The following is a 15748-nucleotide window of genomic DNA, read 5'->3' as shown; positions in this document are numbered from 1 at the left end:
GCTTTCTTCCGGCTGTGTCATTTTCGAATGAGCCTGCGAAGTACTGCAAGTTCGTTGGTCGGCAGTTGACGTTTAATCTTCTTAAAAGCGAATTCGAGTGCAACGCGAAAGTGTTTTGTTCTTTGTGTCTTATTTGAAAGGATATTGAAAATACATCAAGTAAGTCGATTCCAGGTCTATGTACGCATATTTTCTTTGTTGTCCATTCCACCCCAAAAAACATGAAAATTTCCGATGGGCGTAGGTGCCGGATTTACATTGTTTATTTTGTCGATGGTTTTATTTGCTGAAGTGAACAGACGTGATCCGCTTATCAGTCGATTTTGCCGTGATTTACGAGTCTTACTCCGGAATACTTAAGGCGTCGATTTAACAGCCTTCCAAGGAGAGAAAATTACAAAAGTTTACGAACGGCAGCATGACATTTCAGAGAGACACTTCTATTTTTGGTCTTATGGCGCATATTCCATTTATGGAAAGCTGCCAGGCCAAGTCACGTTTTCCCTTACATGCCTACGAATAGACAAAATTGAATGTTTAGTGCTGTTCTCCCAAATGTTTTCGTAATTGCTTTCAGCGGGTGAATCTCCAGTTGACTCTGAGACAGCAGTCGTTTAAATGAGACATCGCCGACAGTTTAGCTTTTGTCGCCTTTTAATGGGAAAAATAACAAACCCATGACTCATCGCTCTAGAAACAAACTACAATGGAAGTGATAAGCTATGTCAAGGCGCACAGTTGCAAAGAAGTCTGTCCTGGGCTTAACGGCCGTATGCGGCTCCAATCAGAATGCTTCTGGTAGTGCTACAAACGCCCCACCGTTCTAGAGGCTCTGTCTAAACAAAAAATAGTGCTTAGATTCGCAGAGCACCAGAAGTTAAGTCTGCTTTGAAGGTTACCCGTATTTGCAGTTGTTCCATTGCTTGGAGCTTCGAAGTACTTACCTTCAGCGAACTCTGTAAGTTTACAAAGTAGGTCACCTTCATCTGAAATGAAAACTCGAGAAATTCCGATTCGTCATATCTTTGTTTCCCCTCGCCCGCGAGAGAATGATGATCAAGTACATGACAAATCCAAAATAGCACCAAAGTAAGCGAGTCAACGACCGATTCCCTCCAGCTTGTCTTCAAGTTTCGGTTATGCTGTTGCACATAAATCAATAGATAAATTCCCAAATATAGTAATGCGGCTCTTTGAGATACGAGTGCATACGCTGTCACCATATATGGACTTTGCAATGAGGCAAACGCATAACATGATATTGCCTTTCGCAATGATCACTTCATGGTTTCTAGATGGTTCGTGTAAGTGAGTTAAAAATATGGATAATGATCTCACTGGATAAGTTGATATGTCTGCGATAAGCTGCCGAATTCAAGTATTGGAACTACTATAACGTCACAGTTATTGATGCACTCGTACACCTTCATGCATATATTTTATAATTTATTACGTTTCCCAGTATCAAGCGGCCATTCCCATTCCAAGCAAAATTCGAAATTGCCATTAATAGCTTCATGCTTTGGATTTTTGCAAGCTTAGGTTTTTCCCCAGTATTCTTACCCTTTAACAGCCTTTGCGGCGCTACAATCCGCTGTCGGTCATTAACCCCCCAGAACCTTCGACACCACTCCCGTCGTCACGACTGAGTCCTCCAATTTGGGACACTAAGCAGGGTTGCGGCTACCTTCCACCTTGCCTCTGAGTAGGCGCCTGTAAATTCTTCTTTTCTACATAAGCTCTACATGGCCTGCCCACTGGAACTTTCGGATTTTAATATGGATGACACCCAGTGTTGTCCTAGTAACAAAGATACTATGATAAATTTAAAGTTAATCAATACCTCAGTACCTTTTCTGATTTTTGAGAATTTTTTTTTAGTTAAACAGGTACTTTTCAACAGAAACCGAAGCGAAAAATATATATATATATATATACATACAGTTGTAATTGCGTACATTAAAATTGAAGTTTAAATTTTGTTGGCTTTTAATTAGAATCCATACATTTTTCTTGCTTTGAAAATATTTTAGTTTCACTCGGTTGTTTTGGTTTTCTTTGCTTTCTTTGTGTTATATGTATCCTTCGCTTCGTCATTGGGGGCACATTGCTCGAGCACAGAGCCGGCCATAAGCTTGGGTTTCAACTGACCGACACCGTGCAATCAGATCGACCACTTGGTGACCTTGCAGTAGATTTAGGAGTTGTCTCCTGGATGTGCGTAACAAGAGAGGTGCTAACATCGTCCTCGAAAGAGATCACCACCTGATTGTCGCTTGCCCCATCAAAAATGTTCTTTTCTTAGGTGCTACACAGGCCGTCGGTCACGTCTCGACACATTAACAGCGCTAGATCCGCTTTCGCTGCCCTGTCCAAAATCTGGAAATGCAGTAATCTCAACAACAACATTAAGTTGAAACTGTTCTGTGCTGGTGTTCTTTCTGCGTTGCCATATGGAAGTAACACATGGAAAGTGAACTCCACTGTAACCCAGCTCCAAACTTTCATCAATATCTGCCTGCGTCGCATCATCGGAGTACACTGGCCTAACACTATCTCAAACGAAGAACTTGGTCGATGCACAGGCCTGCCACTCGTACGCATTGTGAACCGAAGACTGAAGTCGTAATGGATACACACACTTAAGGAGGGGTAACAATTGCAATGCTACTTCATGCAGTGGAATTCACTCTACTGAGATGGCTGACGTTGCCCCAAAGGCACTTAGCGCAGAACAGTACGTAATTAATTACCTAATATACGTGGGTATGACATAAAATGCTACAACAGAAGAAGTGAAAAAATTTTCGTTATGGCTGAACTTAACTACGCTCATATAAAGTACCATTTAGTGTCTTCTTATCACATTTTTCGATACTGTAATCTTTCCGCTATCGACAATACTGATAGCGCCTTCTGGTTCATTGTTAACTGTTGCATCTCTTTCTCCATCTCCCGTCCACCTTCACTGAACCAAAGACTCAATGGTCCAATGGATCGATTTTTTGCTCTCTCGCCTGGCCTGATTGGTCCAATCGAAGTTATATACATTGTGCCACTTGTTTTCCTATGCATTTTTATTTTTTAATATTGCGCAGCACAAAATAGAATGTTTTACTGGTAAGTTAAATTCGTCTGTTTCCTTATTATCATTTATGAGAGTTATGCCAAAGACTCGAGTTATAGCCCATTGAAAAAAAGATCAGAAAATTTTTCAACACGCTATAATGGATAAATTTTCCAAAGCATGTCTTGTTAAATATTAATTAAAATGTAAACATATCGAAAGTAATATACAGACCACTACGGTTTCGTCCAGACATAGACAACTCATCAGATGCAAACATGTCTTGGGTGTGAATTATATCCACAGGAAAAACCGCTAGTATTTCTGGTCTAAGCCGGCTGAAACTGAAGTAATTTTTGTTTGGAATTGAGGGAGTCCGCAATCCACCATCGACTTGGTGCTCTGGGTAAACCCGTAGTCGTCTGTATACTTTTTTAACTTTGCGTGTTAGTCCAAAAAGAGAAGCCCATGGACCAGAAAAGTGGAAGAAAGTTTCTTTTTAATTGGTCATCAAGTGGATGGGAGACTCGGGGCACCCTCAATTCCGAACTAAAGATTAATATCGCAAGTAGTCTAATAAAGGTTTTTTAATTTTTCCCTAACAGTAAAATCATTTCTCTGTCGGAAAAATTAAAATCGGTCATAAACGTCTTAGAGTGCAATAAATTTATCTGAAATGCGAATTTTTAACCTTCTATAACTTTGTTAACAATAATTGGATTGCGTTCAAACGTTTCAATTATGTCTTATATTATCGCCTATGCTGATGACAAACCTTGCATTTCTGGGATGAAATTAAGGGGGGTTTTCCGGAAAATTTCTAAATTATAAGAATATACTATTATTCACTTTATTTGTGCAGATATTCGAACGGGATGTATTTTGACGCCTAGATTTCACATAGATGCATCACTGTGATTTCTTCAGATTTTTCGTTTGGATAGGTTCTGAATTTATCTAAATCTGTTTCAAATTTTGGGGCACACATTTTGAGCCCTATCTCTCCTATCTCCTCACCCAATATCAGAAGTAAGATCAGTGTCGGAAAGTACTATTTCAAGCCCGCTCTTGCATGTATGGAGAGGCCCCTCTTCAATGGCGCCACTCATATAGAAAACATGTTGACAAACTCTTAAAAAGTGGGCAAAAATATTACCCCTTAAGCACTAGATTTACTCATTGTCATTCTAAAGAGTCTAATCTGTTTGGTTTGAACTTCCATCCAATCCAGATAATGTTTTGTATCATATCGTATACCAGTTTGAAGCCAACGAAAATTTGAATAACTACCGTTATGTTCCCAACACTTCCCCAGAGATCCATCGTCGATTATCCACTTTGAAATTCTGCCTGATATTCGCCAACACTATTTTGTGAGAAGAAATCGAGCCTTCTTCTGATTATCCAACAACGATATTCCTTTATATAATAGTTCATAGTAGAGCCTTGTATATCATCCTATTTGATTTCTTCTTATTAACAGTTTTTTTTTCTTGTTAGAAATTTTGGGTTCTCGTCAGTATTGCTTTTTTTGTTACCAAAGATGGCAAATTTAGAATATTTTGACACTCATCAGCACCTAATTTTTCTGATTTTTAATACCTTTTCACGTAATTTTCAATGTTAACCAAAATGAAATTATTTGGCAATATCGCTATAAGCAGAACTGACTAGTAATAAGGAATAAGTGCAAAATTGAATTTTCTCTGGAAATCACGCCTGTTGAGAAATTACGTTTTTCTTATGAGGTGAGCAATAGCTTTAGATAAAATAATCATTGTTATTTTTCATTTTAAGAGTAATTTGATAGCTTTTCATTTAAATAGGAGATTTTTCAATTTAGCGACCACAGTTGATAAGAAAAAACTTTTCCAAAGAAATCTGAGCACAAATTAAAAAAATTCATTTATCTTCTAATAGTATGAGTAAAAATAATAACAAATAAAAATAGCTCCGCCTGCTGCAGCTGTTTCGCCATAATCTGTGGCGATCACTTCAGCAGGTTCGCGTAGGCAGCGGATGGAATGGACTGAGAAAATGAACCTCTTCATCATCCGCTCCTACTACGAAATAACGGCGGGGGCGGGTACAACATCTTACCATCCCTTGTTGCACCAGAGATGCGTCGGGCGTTTCCCGCAATTCGCGCACATGACTGTGCAGCGAATCGCAGACCGAAGCACTCTTCTCCACCGGCCAGCTGAGGTTTCCGCTGAGGTTCGGGATGAATTCCAAAGGGCGTGTATAGAATTATCGGATATGGATCCTTTGTATAGACCAGATATTCCCAAGCTCTATGCATCTCCAGCAACTCCGGGAATTCTATCTCAAGTCAATGATGAGATTGCATCTCGGCTGTGTGCTCATATGTCGCTGCTGCAACTAAAATCACTTGTGTATTGTGGTGCAGTTGCGGCTATCAGATTGCACGGTCAGAAGATTCGCTTTTGTGTTATTGACTTGAATGACCAGAGAGATCCACCATGGAAAATTCGTCTGGAACGTCGGCAGGAATCACTAAGGCAGGCCATTGCTAGATTGATTCAGATCAGCATTGGCAATGCCAGCAAACGGGTGAAGAATAAAGTGCAGAGGGAGACACCCGTAGTTGAAATTCTGGACACACTAAAGCAGAAACTTTCTGTCATAAGCAGTCGATTACGACGGTATGGCGAAAGTCATTCCAGACGTATCCAGAATGCGCGAGTCACCAGCGGAACTTTTTCAGATCTCTCAACGAATTCCAACAGAGTGTCTAGACAGTACAGTTTTTGGTGACGGAAGCGAAAGAATTTTGCGGTGGACTTTGGGGGTTACTCGCCCAGCATGCTGAGTGGATCACCGCTGAAGGCACCCGCCATGCCAATACCCCTGGCTTTAATTTTGCGGATGTTACCGAAGAGGAAGTTCGACAAACTATAAACAGCTCGAAGAACTGCAGGGGCCCAGGTCTGGATCGGGTGCAGAATTTCTGGTATAAGAAATTTGCCAGCGTACACAGTTGGTTGATACACAGTATAAACAAGTTCATGAGTCGGCCGGAGGAATTTCCACCTTTCCTTACTGCGGGGATAACATACGTTATCCCTAAGAAGGACACGGTGCAGGACCCCGCAGACACAAGACCGATTACTTGCTTACCAACCCTCTACAAATCCATAACGTCAATTGTTAGTGGAAGGGTCAATGCGCATCTCGAAACCAACAAATTTCTGTCCGCGGAGCAGAAGGGCTGCCGAGTTGGGTCAGGGAGTTACAAAGACCGACTTATTATCGACTCGGTAGTTGTAGAATAAGCAACTAGAGACCAAAGAAACCTCTTTAGTTGCTATAACGATTATTCCAAAGCTTTCGATAGCGCTCCGCATATCTGGCTAATCGATGTCCTACATCTGTATCGTATTGATCCGAAACTAATAAAGTTTTTGGCGACAGTCATGGAAGGGTGGCATACCACCTTATCAGTGCGTACATCTGAGGGTGCTAATACCTCAGAGCCCATCCGGACACGGAGGGGCATATTCCAGGGGGATTCGTATAGTCCCCTTTGGTTTTGTATGGCATTGAACCCCCTTTCATGGCTTCTGAATGATGCTAGAAGGCATGGTTTTGCAATAAAGTATGGCCTTCAAGCCTGTACTGACGACCATCTTAGAAGTCTGCTGCGAATAATAGACATGTTCAGTCGTGATATTCGGATGGAGTTTGGATTGGACAAGTGTCGAATCCATGCCATCCGCAAAGGTCATCACGAGCCGCATGCCGAACATAGCTTTGATGGCCTCCAGATTGAAGCTATGAAGGATGCTCTGCTGTCCGAATTCCTGCGACGGGTAAAGCTGGTACTGAAATCGCATCTCTCGGGGAGGAATAAAATAAACGCGTTGAATGTATTCGCTATCCCTTCACTGGCTTATGCATTCGGAATATTGCCGTGGACGAAGACCGATCTGGAAAACTATGTCCAAATCCCGAATGCATCATCCAAAATTTGCCGTGGAGCGGATGAAATTGCCTTGTGATATCGGAGGTAGGGGCGTGGTTGACGTGGCGGCACATCATCGCCAAGTCGACTCTTTACAGCAAAGAGCAGACGAGTCCCTTGCATGTGGCTGTCTGTAAGGCAGACTGTGGACTGCCTCCACTTAACTTGAAGAAGATCTTTCAATCCTCTGAGTGGGGTGAAGTCGGACCAAGAGCGGATCGATGAATGGCATACAAGCATGGGCTGATCACGGGAACATATCCGGTTTACCGATATGAGCCGCAAGCAGTGCTTGATAGTTCTGCTTACAGCATGTATTGGGAGCGGCAAGTTCTGACTGATCGCCATACTGCACATAACAAACCCGACGTATTGTTAGTTGACAAGACGGGTCGCTCCGCCTATATTATTGATGTTGCGATCCCCCATAATAGCAACATTGAACGGAAATACGTGGAGAAGAAGGTGAACTATAAGCCATTGGCTCGGGAAATCAAAGACATTTGGCGTCTCGAGCGGGTGGTTGTAGTTCCCATAATATTGTCAGCTACAGGTATTGTATCTAAATCCCTCACGGCTTCCCTTGATGTCATGGGACTTTCGCACAGTCTGGTTCAAACCATGCTGAAGTTCACCATTCTGCATACGTGCTCAATGTTGCGGGGAGTACTTGACTACCACCAGCGCCCCTTTAGTTTTTAAGTAGGTAGGATCGTCCGAGCCTAAATGCTGGACAATTAGTGCTAGTATTAAGTAAAATCCGGCATCTGCCCAAATTGTGATAACTCGAAAATAACAATAAAGTAATGCCTCCCATTGGAGAAGACTTGACACGCCAGTTTCTTCCATGCCCATCCGACGTTTCAAATTTTACCATCAAAAGAACTAATTGATCGGGTTTTTCCAAACATTGTTGAAAACTACCAAAATCAAAATTAAAAATTTTCTAATTCAACAAAAATTTCCAGATGACTTAGTGCCATACAAATCCATTGATACTGCTATGGATGAAGCATTCAATTATCCGGCAAAATTCTTATAATATTCTTTGGAATCACTCGTTATGCCATCGCATGGTTTGAATGGGGTTGGGGTTGGATTCATCGGCCATAGTTCTTCGAAATCTCAATTCACCAAAACTTTGCAATGGAACGAAACTAAAATTGATTGAAGCAACATTCCAACCGGCAAAGGAAGAAGAGCAGTTGTGCTGATACCGCGCATCCCATTAATATCTACATTTTAATTGAAAAGGCTACAATTTCCGTTGCGTTTATCCTTTGCTATGACCGTTAATAAAGCTCAAGGAAACACGCTTCGAGTGTGTGCTGTGAATTTGCACCAAACAAATCATTCATTCATGCACCACAAGATCAAACAGAAAATGTTGTATGCAATAATGCATTAAATTGAATTAAAAAAAGGTTATGCATTTTATCTAACCAATGGTAGTATTCCTGTGTAGTGGAGCACGCCGGGATCCGCTAGTTAATATTATATATAATAATCTATTAATCTGCAACCTTTTTTGTATAATATGAAAACTTTTGAATCTTGTTTGTTCATTATCTATATTGACTTACTTGAACGAATTTTGAATATTTGATGATGATTAGTTTTGGAAGTTTCGAGTGTAAATAGTACGCAAAATGATAACTTATTTCATTGTAATTCATGTGCCTCTCCAAAACTTGCCTTCCATTATCAATATCTCATTCCATTTTTTTCTTCCCATTTTAGAATGTCTTCCCGTAAAACAGCTGGTCGCCGTGCTACCACCAAAAAACGTGCCCAACGTGCCACATCAAATGTTTTCGCAATGTTCGATCAAGCACAGATTGCCGAATTCAAAGAGGCTTTCAATATGATTGATCAAAATCGCGATGGATTTGTTGAGAAGGAAGATTTGCATGATATGCTAGCGTCATTGGGAAAAAATCCAACCGATGACTATCTTGACGCAATGATGAATGAAGCTCCAGGACCGATTAATTTCACCATGTTCTTAACACTGTTTGGAGAACGCTTGCAAGGCACGGATCCTGAGGAAGTTATAAAGAATGCATTTGGATGTTTCGATGAGGATAACACAGGATTGTTATCAGAGGAGCGACTTCGAGAGTTGCTTACAACGATGGGTGATCGATTTACAGATGAAGATGTAAGTTGTGTAAAAGAAAATTTACAGAATTGTTCAAATAACCTCAAAGGTAATCTGCAAAATTGGTAGATATTTCGCAAATTATTCAGTAAAACATTTATTCAATTCTTTATCAAGGACCTGTTTCATGATCTATTATTTCATTATGTTACCAATCTAAAGAATCCAATTAAAGTATTATTTCAAAATGCAAAAACATGCCCCAAATAACATCAGCTAAAATTGAATTGAATAATTTAAAAATTGCTATTTAAATGTGAAAAAGATAATTGTTCAGGGACGTCAAACTGGTCGCATGGCTTTTTATAGTAATAGCAGACACTAAGGCGCAATACAAACAGGAAGGGTCTGAGTCGATTGCACAAGTTATGCATAAGGTTTCTCACATTTTCAAATTCGTTGCCGTGTTAAAAAATCCTGATGCCACTTTATTAATTATGTTTTGCAAAATATTTACATAGATCACTTCCGTCAATGTCCCTTTTATGTAAAACAATGGACTTATGGACTCCACTGAAGCAGTTAATAAAAATACGTTTGGGACATAGACGGGGGGAGGGGGGATAGACGTAAACAAAGATATTATTCCCGCTGCTAGTAACTTGTTTGACGCTTAATTTGCCGACCAAATCACTTTGCAACTGGCATATATATTATATGCCGTCAGGCGAAATTGTGTAAGTTGCACACTTGTCTAACCAAAGCCAGCTATATCTTATCCATTCTCTTTGAAGTCAAACGACATTACTTCTTTTTTTCTTCAATTAAAAAACTTCTTGTAAGTAATGGCGCATTTGAGAGAATGGCACCAGTCGCCAACAATTTTCATACGCGTTTATTTCAATACCCAGATGTCCTTGAAAATACACCACACATAATCAACATTTAAAATAGAGTACGGTGTGATGAGTTCAAAGTTGAGTTTTTTGCATCTTGCGAAAGTATATGTTGCAAATGTGTTGTCCAAATCTCAGATTGAAATTCAAAATATTTCCAAAGTTGTAGCGCAAGGAAGAAAGTGTGCTAAAGTAGGTATTGAAATGTCAAACTAGCCGGTACTAATTACCAAAATTATTCCAACTAAGGAGTGCGGCATCCGTGTTGAACCGCAATTGCATTTTTGAGGCCAGAAGGTCTCTCTTCGCTTGAACGTAACCACAACCTCCGTGAAACTCCTACAAAGGGGTTAACCGCTATAACCGAGCTGAACGCACATGTGACAGAAATTCTCCTAAGACTTGTGAATTCAGGGGTTATCCCGGTTCCCATGATACCAGTATGCCCCTGGTATAGTTTCGTGACCCAATAGCACTTCAGATGAGTCCCAGTGCAGACTCGGGTCTGATCGCGACTACAGCGTATCCCGGTGCAAGCACATGGAGGTTCTCCTCGGCCACTTGGTGTTGATCCGGACGACAGGGTTGTTGCCCCTCTTTCTCACCGCCACCTCAAATTAACTATTTTGTGGAGGGCGCGTCTTGCCGTTTTATTTATTCAATATTTTGTTATGGGGTTTTATCACTTACAAGAGATTGCGAAGGAGCCATTTTTATAGGTGTAAAGGCTTAAAAAGTGGAAAAGAAAACAATCGATTTTTAAAATTTTTAATGTACGCTAGTGTTTTACTCTAAACCACATTTTCAGAGTTTCGGAGAAGTACTCATAAAAATTATTCAACCGAATCAATTGAACTTTGTTTTCGTTATCCTTTACACTCATACCGAGATGCGGAAAAATATTTAATTTAGTAATAATAATTTTTTTTAATTAAAAATCCGCTATTTTGTTATTTTAAAAAAAATATTGCGAAGTCCCATATTTTGTGATAAGCCTACAGAATAAAAAGAATCACCCCATCTTTTTTTAAGGAAAAATAAAAATACATAAATAAATACAAAACTAAATAAATAAATTATTTTAAGATCCTAGTAAAATTCCAAAACAACAGTATATTTTTTTTTTATTAAAAAAGATAGCAATGAAATAACTTTGAAATTCCGACCATCAGAAATTCTAATAACACGAATTCGGAATTAAATAAATCAGCAAATTTAAAGTTTTCCTCTAATTGAAATAAACAGAACTCATAAGGGTAGTTCATTTCAATAATGACACTTGAAATGTTATAATTCACAGAAAAATTTGGGGAAATCCTCATATGAGTCCTTCATCCTACTTGCCCATTTCTTCTTCCCCTGTACTTGCTGCTCAAAGCAGCAAGTATCTCCGTGTAGTGTATGAATCCTATGAGACAATGGACATACGTTTAGGTATATCTACTCCAGTTGGCAGACCAGTTGTACTGGGAAATTCTCCCTCTTCGAAGGTCGGTCCTCGAATTCTGGAAAGGACGATCTATTGCTTGTTAGTGAGGAGGCGCAAGAACTCGAAGAGCACCACCAAAAAATCTGAGGTCCTAGGTAAATACGATCGTTCGCAGTTACTAATAATTGGCAAGAACTCGTTGCAAGAAGTTAGAATACTTGAAAATAAAATCAACACGATTCTTTCAAGTTCCGATCCTGCAAGCTAAAAACAAAACAAAGTAGTCCAAAATAGAAAAAAAGGCCCGCTAAAAACGCAAGGCTGAAGGAAGCTCTGAAACTTATTGACAACTGCGGCAAACTGACAAATAATCCCCCGTCTACCGACAGGCTAACCTGGTTAAAATTGAACTTAATAATAACGTCACTTCTTCGCGAGCACTACCTTCTATAATGATTTTTGCTTTTGAAAATTTGTTGAATTGATAACAAAAGTTCTGAATGAATAAATACCTGGCAGTAATCGACCATTAACAAAATAACTAACAGGTAGGAAAATTCAATGGCATACATGTGAGGGTGAAAACTCTCGGCCATTGCGAGAAATCTCGATCGTCATCGAGAGACCTTCACCTCTCATGTGTCGAATCTGAAATGTGTTTGCAACAGAGGTTTCGTTTCTGTGAACTGTGCTGGAAAGCAACCCACGAAGAGCTGTACAATGGTTAAAGATTAAAAAGCTAAATGCATCAATTGTAAAGACCATTATCCAGTTAGGTTACCAAGGAAAAATAGAAAAACAATCAGCGTAATACACCAAGCCAAGCAATCAATGCTAAGTCAGCATTGACTAGGGAACTAGAAGAATCCTTACTGAGAGAACTTCTCGCACTCATTATACGCAGTCTAAATTCTCAAGAATAAACAGTGAATTGCGCGACGAAGATTACACAGATAAGGAAGAAAGATCTGACTAACAGCAAAACACTATTGACTACCGAGAGGTATACCTAAATTGGGCAATATGATGAGTACTGGCTGAGATAACTTCAGAGTAAGACTGTCTAAATTCATTAACCCTAGAATTCAATCGGCATCAAGGTGGAACAATTTATTGCTGTTACCCAGTAAGGACAGGATGAGAGAACTCCCTCATGATCTGCCAATAGATCACAGTTCCACAATCCGCCATTAGAATCGACGGATGGGAAAAGGGTTGGAAATCCAAAAATCAAAGCCTGTACCTTCACAGAATATCTTGCAAAAGTCTTCAAGCCATTCCCACAGACAGCATCCGACGAAAATACGACGCTCCCAGAAATGATAGATCAACAGAACAACTTTTGGAAAAATAACCTAAACATTAAAAAAGGCTCCGGATCACAAATTTTATCACCGCATAAGTAATTAATCTTCTTCATTCGTTGTTCCAAAAGAAGGAAAGCCGTTACACGAAATCACCTCATAAAATCATTAGGGATTCAATCTCATTTTCAACTATCAATTTGGCATTAGAATGAAACACTCAACGGTTGACCAAGCGCCCGTATCACCAATGTCATTAAAAAGGCTTTTAATGAAAAGGGGTCTGCACTGTTGCTTCCTTGGACGACACCCAAGCTTTTGATAAGGTTTAGCGTAAAGGCCTTGAATTCAATGTTATAAGATCATCAAATCATATTTAGAAAACTCTTCAGAGTATGGTGTGAAAATTACTGTTCGGGCTTTATTATCAGGTGTTTCTCAAAGGAGTGTCCTGGGTCTAACACTGCCTTTGGTTTAACAGAGATATGTGAGATGAAAACGACATGATTGCTACGTTTGCGGACAATACTGTAATCCTGGCAATTGGTGCATGTAGTGTCAAAGCCTTGTAAACATTGCAGAAAACGCTTGACAAAGTCTCGCATTGAACGAAACGATGGTGGATTAAGCTGAATGGGATGAATGGTCAGAATTTTCCTTGCGCTAATACTATACTAAGGACCTGGGGAAGAACCTAAATGTTCAGTTTAAGTGGAAAGAATAAATTAAGAAGAAAGTTGCAGAGCTGAATATAAACTACTCCTTGGTTGCTTCACTACTGCCGAAAGTCTGAATTATTAAAACCAAAAAAAATAGTAATCTATAAGCAGATTCTGAAGTTGGTTTGCACACACGCTCGACAAATCTGCAGTTGTAGCTGCAAATCGAACTTGGAACTGCAAGTGGAATGGGTATCAGAAAAAATGAGAAAAAAAGACATGCAGGCATAACCAATGAATCTGTCACCGTGGTCCTGGATTTTAGAGATTGAGTTTTTAGTGGATAGTTTATCGTGTGCCTTTGAACATTTTTTCTCTCTTAAAAAAAATTGTAGATCTGAAAAATTATTCTATAAAAGTCCCTACCCGAAAAGGCAAAAAGATATTCGACTTGAATCAAATGATGGCTGTTTGTTTCTACTGTAAAGCATATACAAACCTTTGGAGTGGTCATTAAACAGAACACCTCCTTTCAAATGTATTCAAAATCAGAATCATTTTCAACTACTGCGCAACGCTTAATTGTCCCACATTTAATGAAAATATTATTTTTGTGGCATATTTTTTATATGTAAAATTTTGAAACAATACTTAACATTATCATTCAACAACATAGATTATTAGGATATTGAAACCAAAATGAAATGAATGAGCATGAAGCAAAAACGCAAGAAATATAATTTATCATTCAAATGAAAAATTACTATCGAAACAATATCGTAAATGCATTTTAATGCCATCACAAACGAAAGGCCGCCAAAAACTACCAATCGAGTTTTTTCTCTTCAGCACCAGTTTTTAAAAAGTATATCCCTCCTTGTATTCAAGTCCTTATAAATCAGCAAATGTATCCACACATCAAAATCCATATTTTTATTATTTCTTGTAAGACAGTATCTAAAGTAAAACCTGTCTGATCATTGCAGGTCGACGAAATGTATCGCGAGGCGCCAATTAAAAACGGTCTCTTCGACTACATCGAGTTCACGAGAATCCTCAAGCACGGCGCAAAGGACAAAGACGAGCAATAATTTCAATTACCGGCAGTATTTCCTTGCAGAGCCAAATTGTTTTACTCTTTTCACCTACTTCGAAGCCATCCCCTATTCGAATTCCATATTCCTATCATGTAATGTATTTAGTTTTCTATGGGGCTAAGGGTTTATTGCATTTATAAATCAATAGTTGTTAATTCGTTATTCGATTTTACTACTCAGTTTTATTTATTCCAAAAAAATGTCAAATGAAATTTGAATTAACTCAACATATTTGATTTTGCCCGTGATTGGTCTAGCGAGATATACGATATGTTTATCGGTAAATTAGAATGAAAGATAAAGTTTATATGTTCCATGTACCATAAGCTTAAAAATTTATTAACTAATAAAATTTTTTATACAGACAACAGTATGGCTTTTTACTTGTTTCCAGCAGAATCATAGCTTTGACAGACAATTGCCACGTCGCTCCACATTCAATTCTAAACTGGAACCTTCGTTTTACCATTTCCTCACAATCAAAAATACTATTTTCAGCATAAAATTGATCCTTGATATTTCAACATGTGCGATTTACAGATGCGCATAGATCAATTACGACTGCATCTCTCTATGCTCAGTACAAAAGCCTCGATCCCTCAAATCCCTAAAGGACTCGGAGGTCACGGGAGTCCTTGCAGGCTTCGTACTCGTTTCTTTCTACCTGCATATGTCTGTGTGCGACGAACAAAAGCAAAGGAGAATGCGACGTGTAGTCGAGAAACCCATGGCGGAATGAATTTGCGATTACCCCTCATAAAATGTCCTCAATTTTAGGGCCCCTAATTTTGAAAGGTACAACTACCTACGGTAATCTCTCGTTGTCGGTCGAGCGGTTAATAACGCTTGGCAGTAACGTACATCGGCCGCGCGCATCGCGTCGTTCTTTTCTTAATTTCTCCGCGTTTTATTTTTTGTGTGTATATAGTGCGTTGTTTGGATTTCACTTCAACTAGGGAAAATTCATGGGAAAAGTATTTTTACGAAAAAATATTAGTGGTGCTGAAATTCGTGCAATAAAATGAGGTTAGGCAATCATAGTGTTAACTTGTATATAAATAACGTCATTGAAAGAGTCTAGTGAAGTGCTTGTGATCGAAAGAATCGAAGGAGTGCTGTCTATATTGGAATAATTAACAGTTAGTTACTTTTGGATATAATCAGTAATATGGTATTCCGAATAGCTCCGGGAAGCATGCAGATCGGGAAA

At 39.2% G+C, this 15748-nt stretch overlaps 1 protein-coding gene across 1 annotated transcript; it reads left to right on the top strand.

The window, feature by feature from the left end:
• LOC119652909 (myosin regulatory light chain sqh) lies at positions 1–14906 on the top strand. Its single transcript, XM_038057290.1, has 3 exons — positions 1–159; positions 8793–9213; positions 14428–14906. Exons 2-3 carry the CDS (start codon positions 8794–8796, stop codon positions 14530–14532), a joined length of 525 nt encoding a protein of 174 aa, XP_037913218.1. The 5' UTR covers positions 1–159; position 8793; the 3' UTR covers positions 14533–14906.
• Positions 14907–15748: the final 842 nt, after the last annotated feature.

The sequence above is a fragment of the Hermetia illucens genome, chromosome 1 (genome assembly GCF_905115235.1).
Source record: "Hermetia illucens chromosome 1, iHerIll2.2.curated.20191125, whole genome shotgun sequence".
In the NCBI taxonomy this organism is placed as follows: domain Eukaryota; kingdom Metazoa; phylum Arthropoda; class Insecta; order Diptera; family Stratiomyidae; genus Hermetia; species Hermetia illucens.
This window is presented reverse-complemented; position numbering and strand designations above follow the sequence as displayed.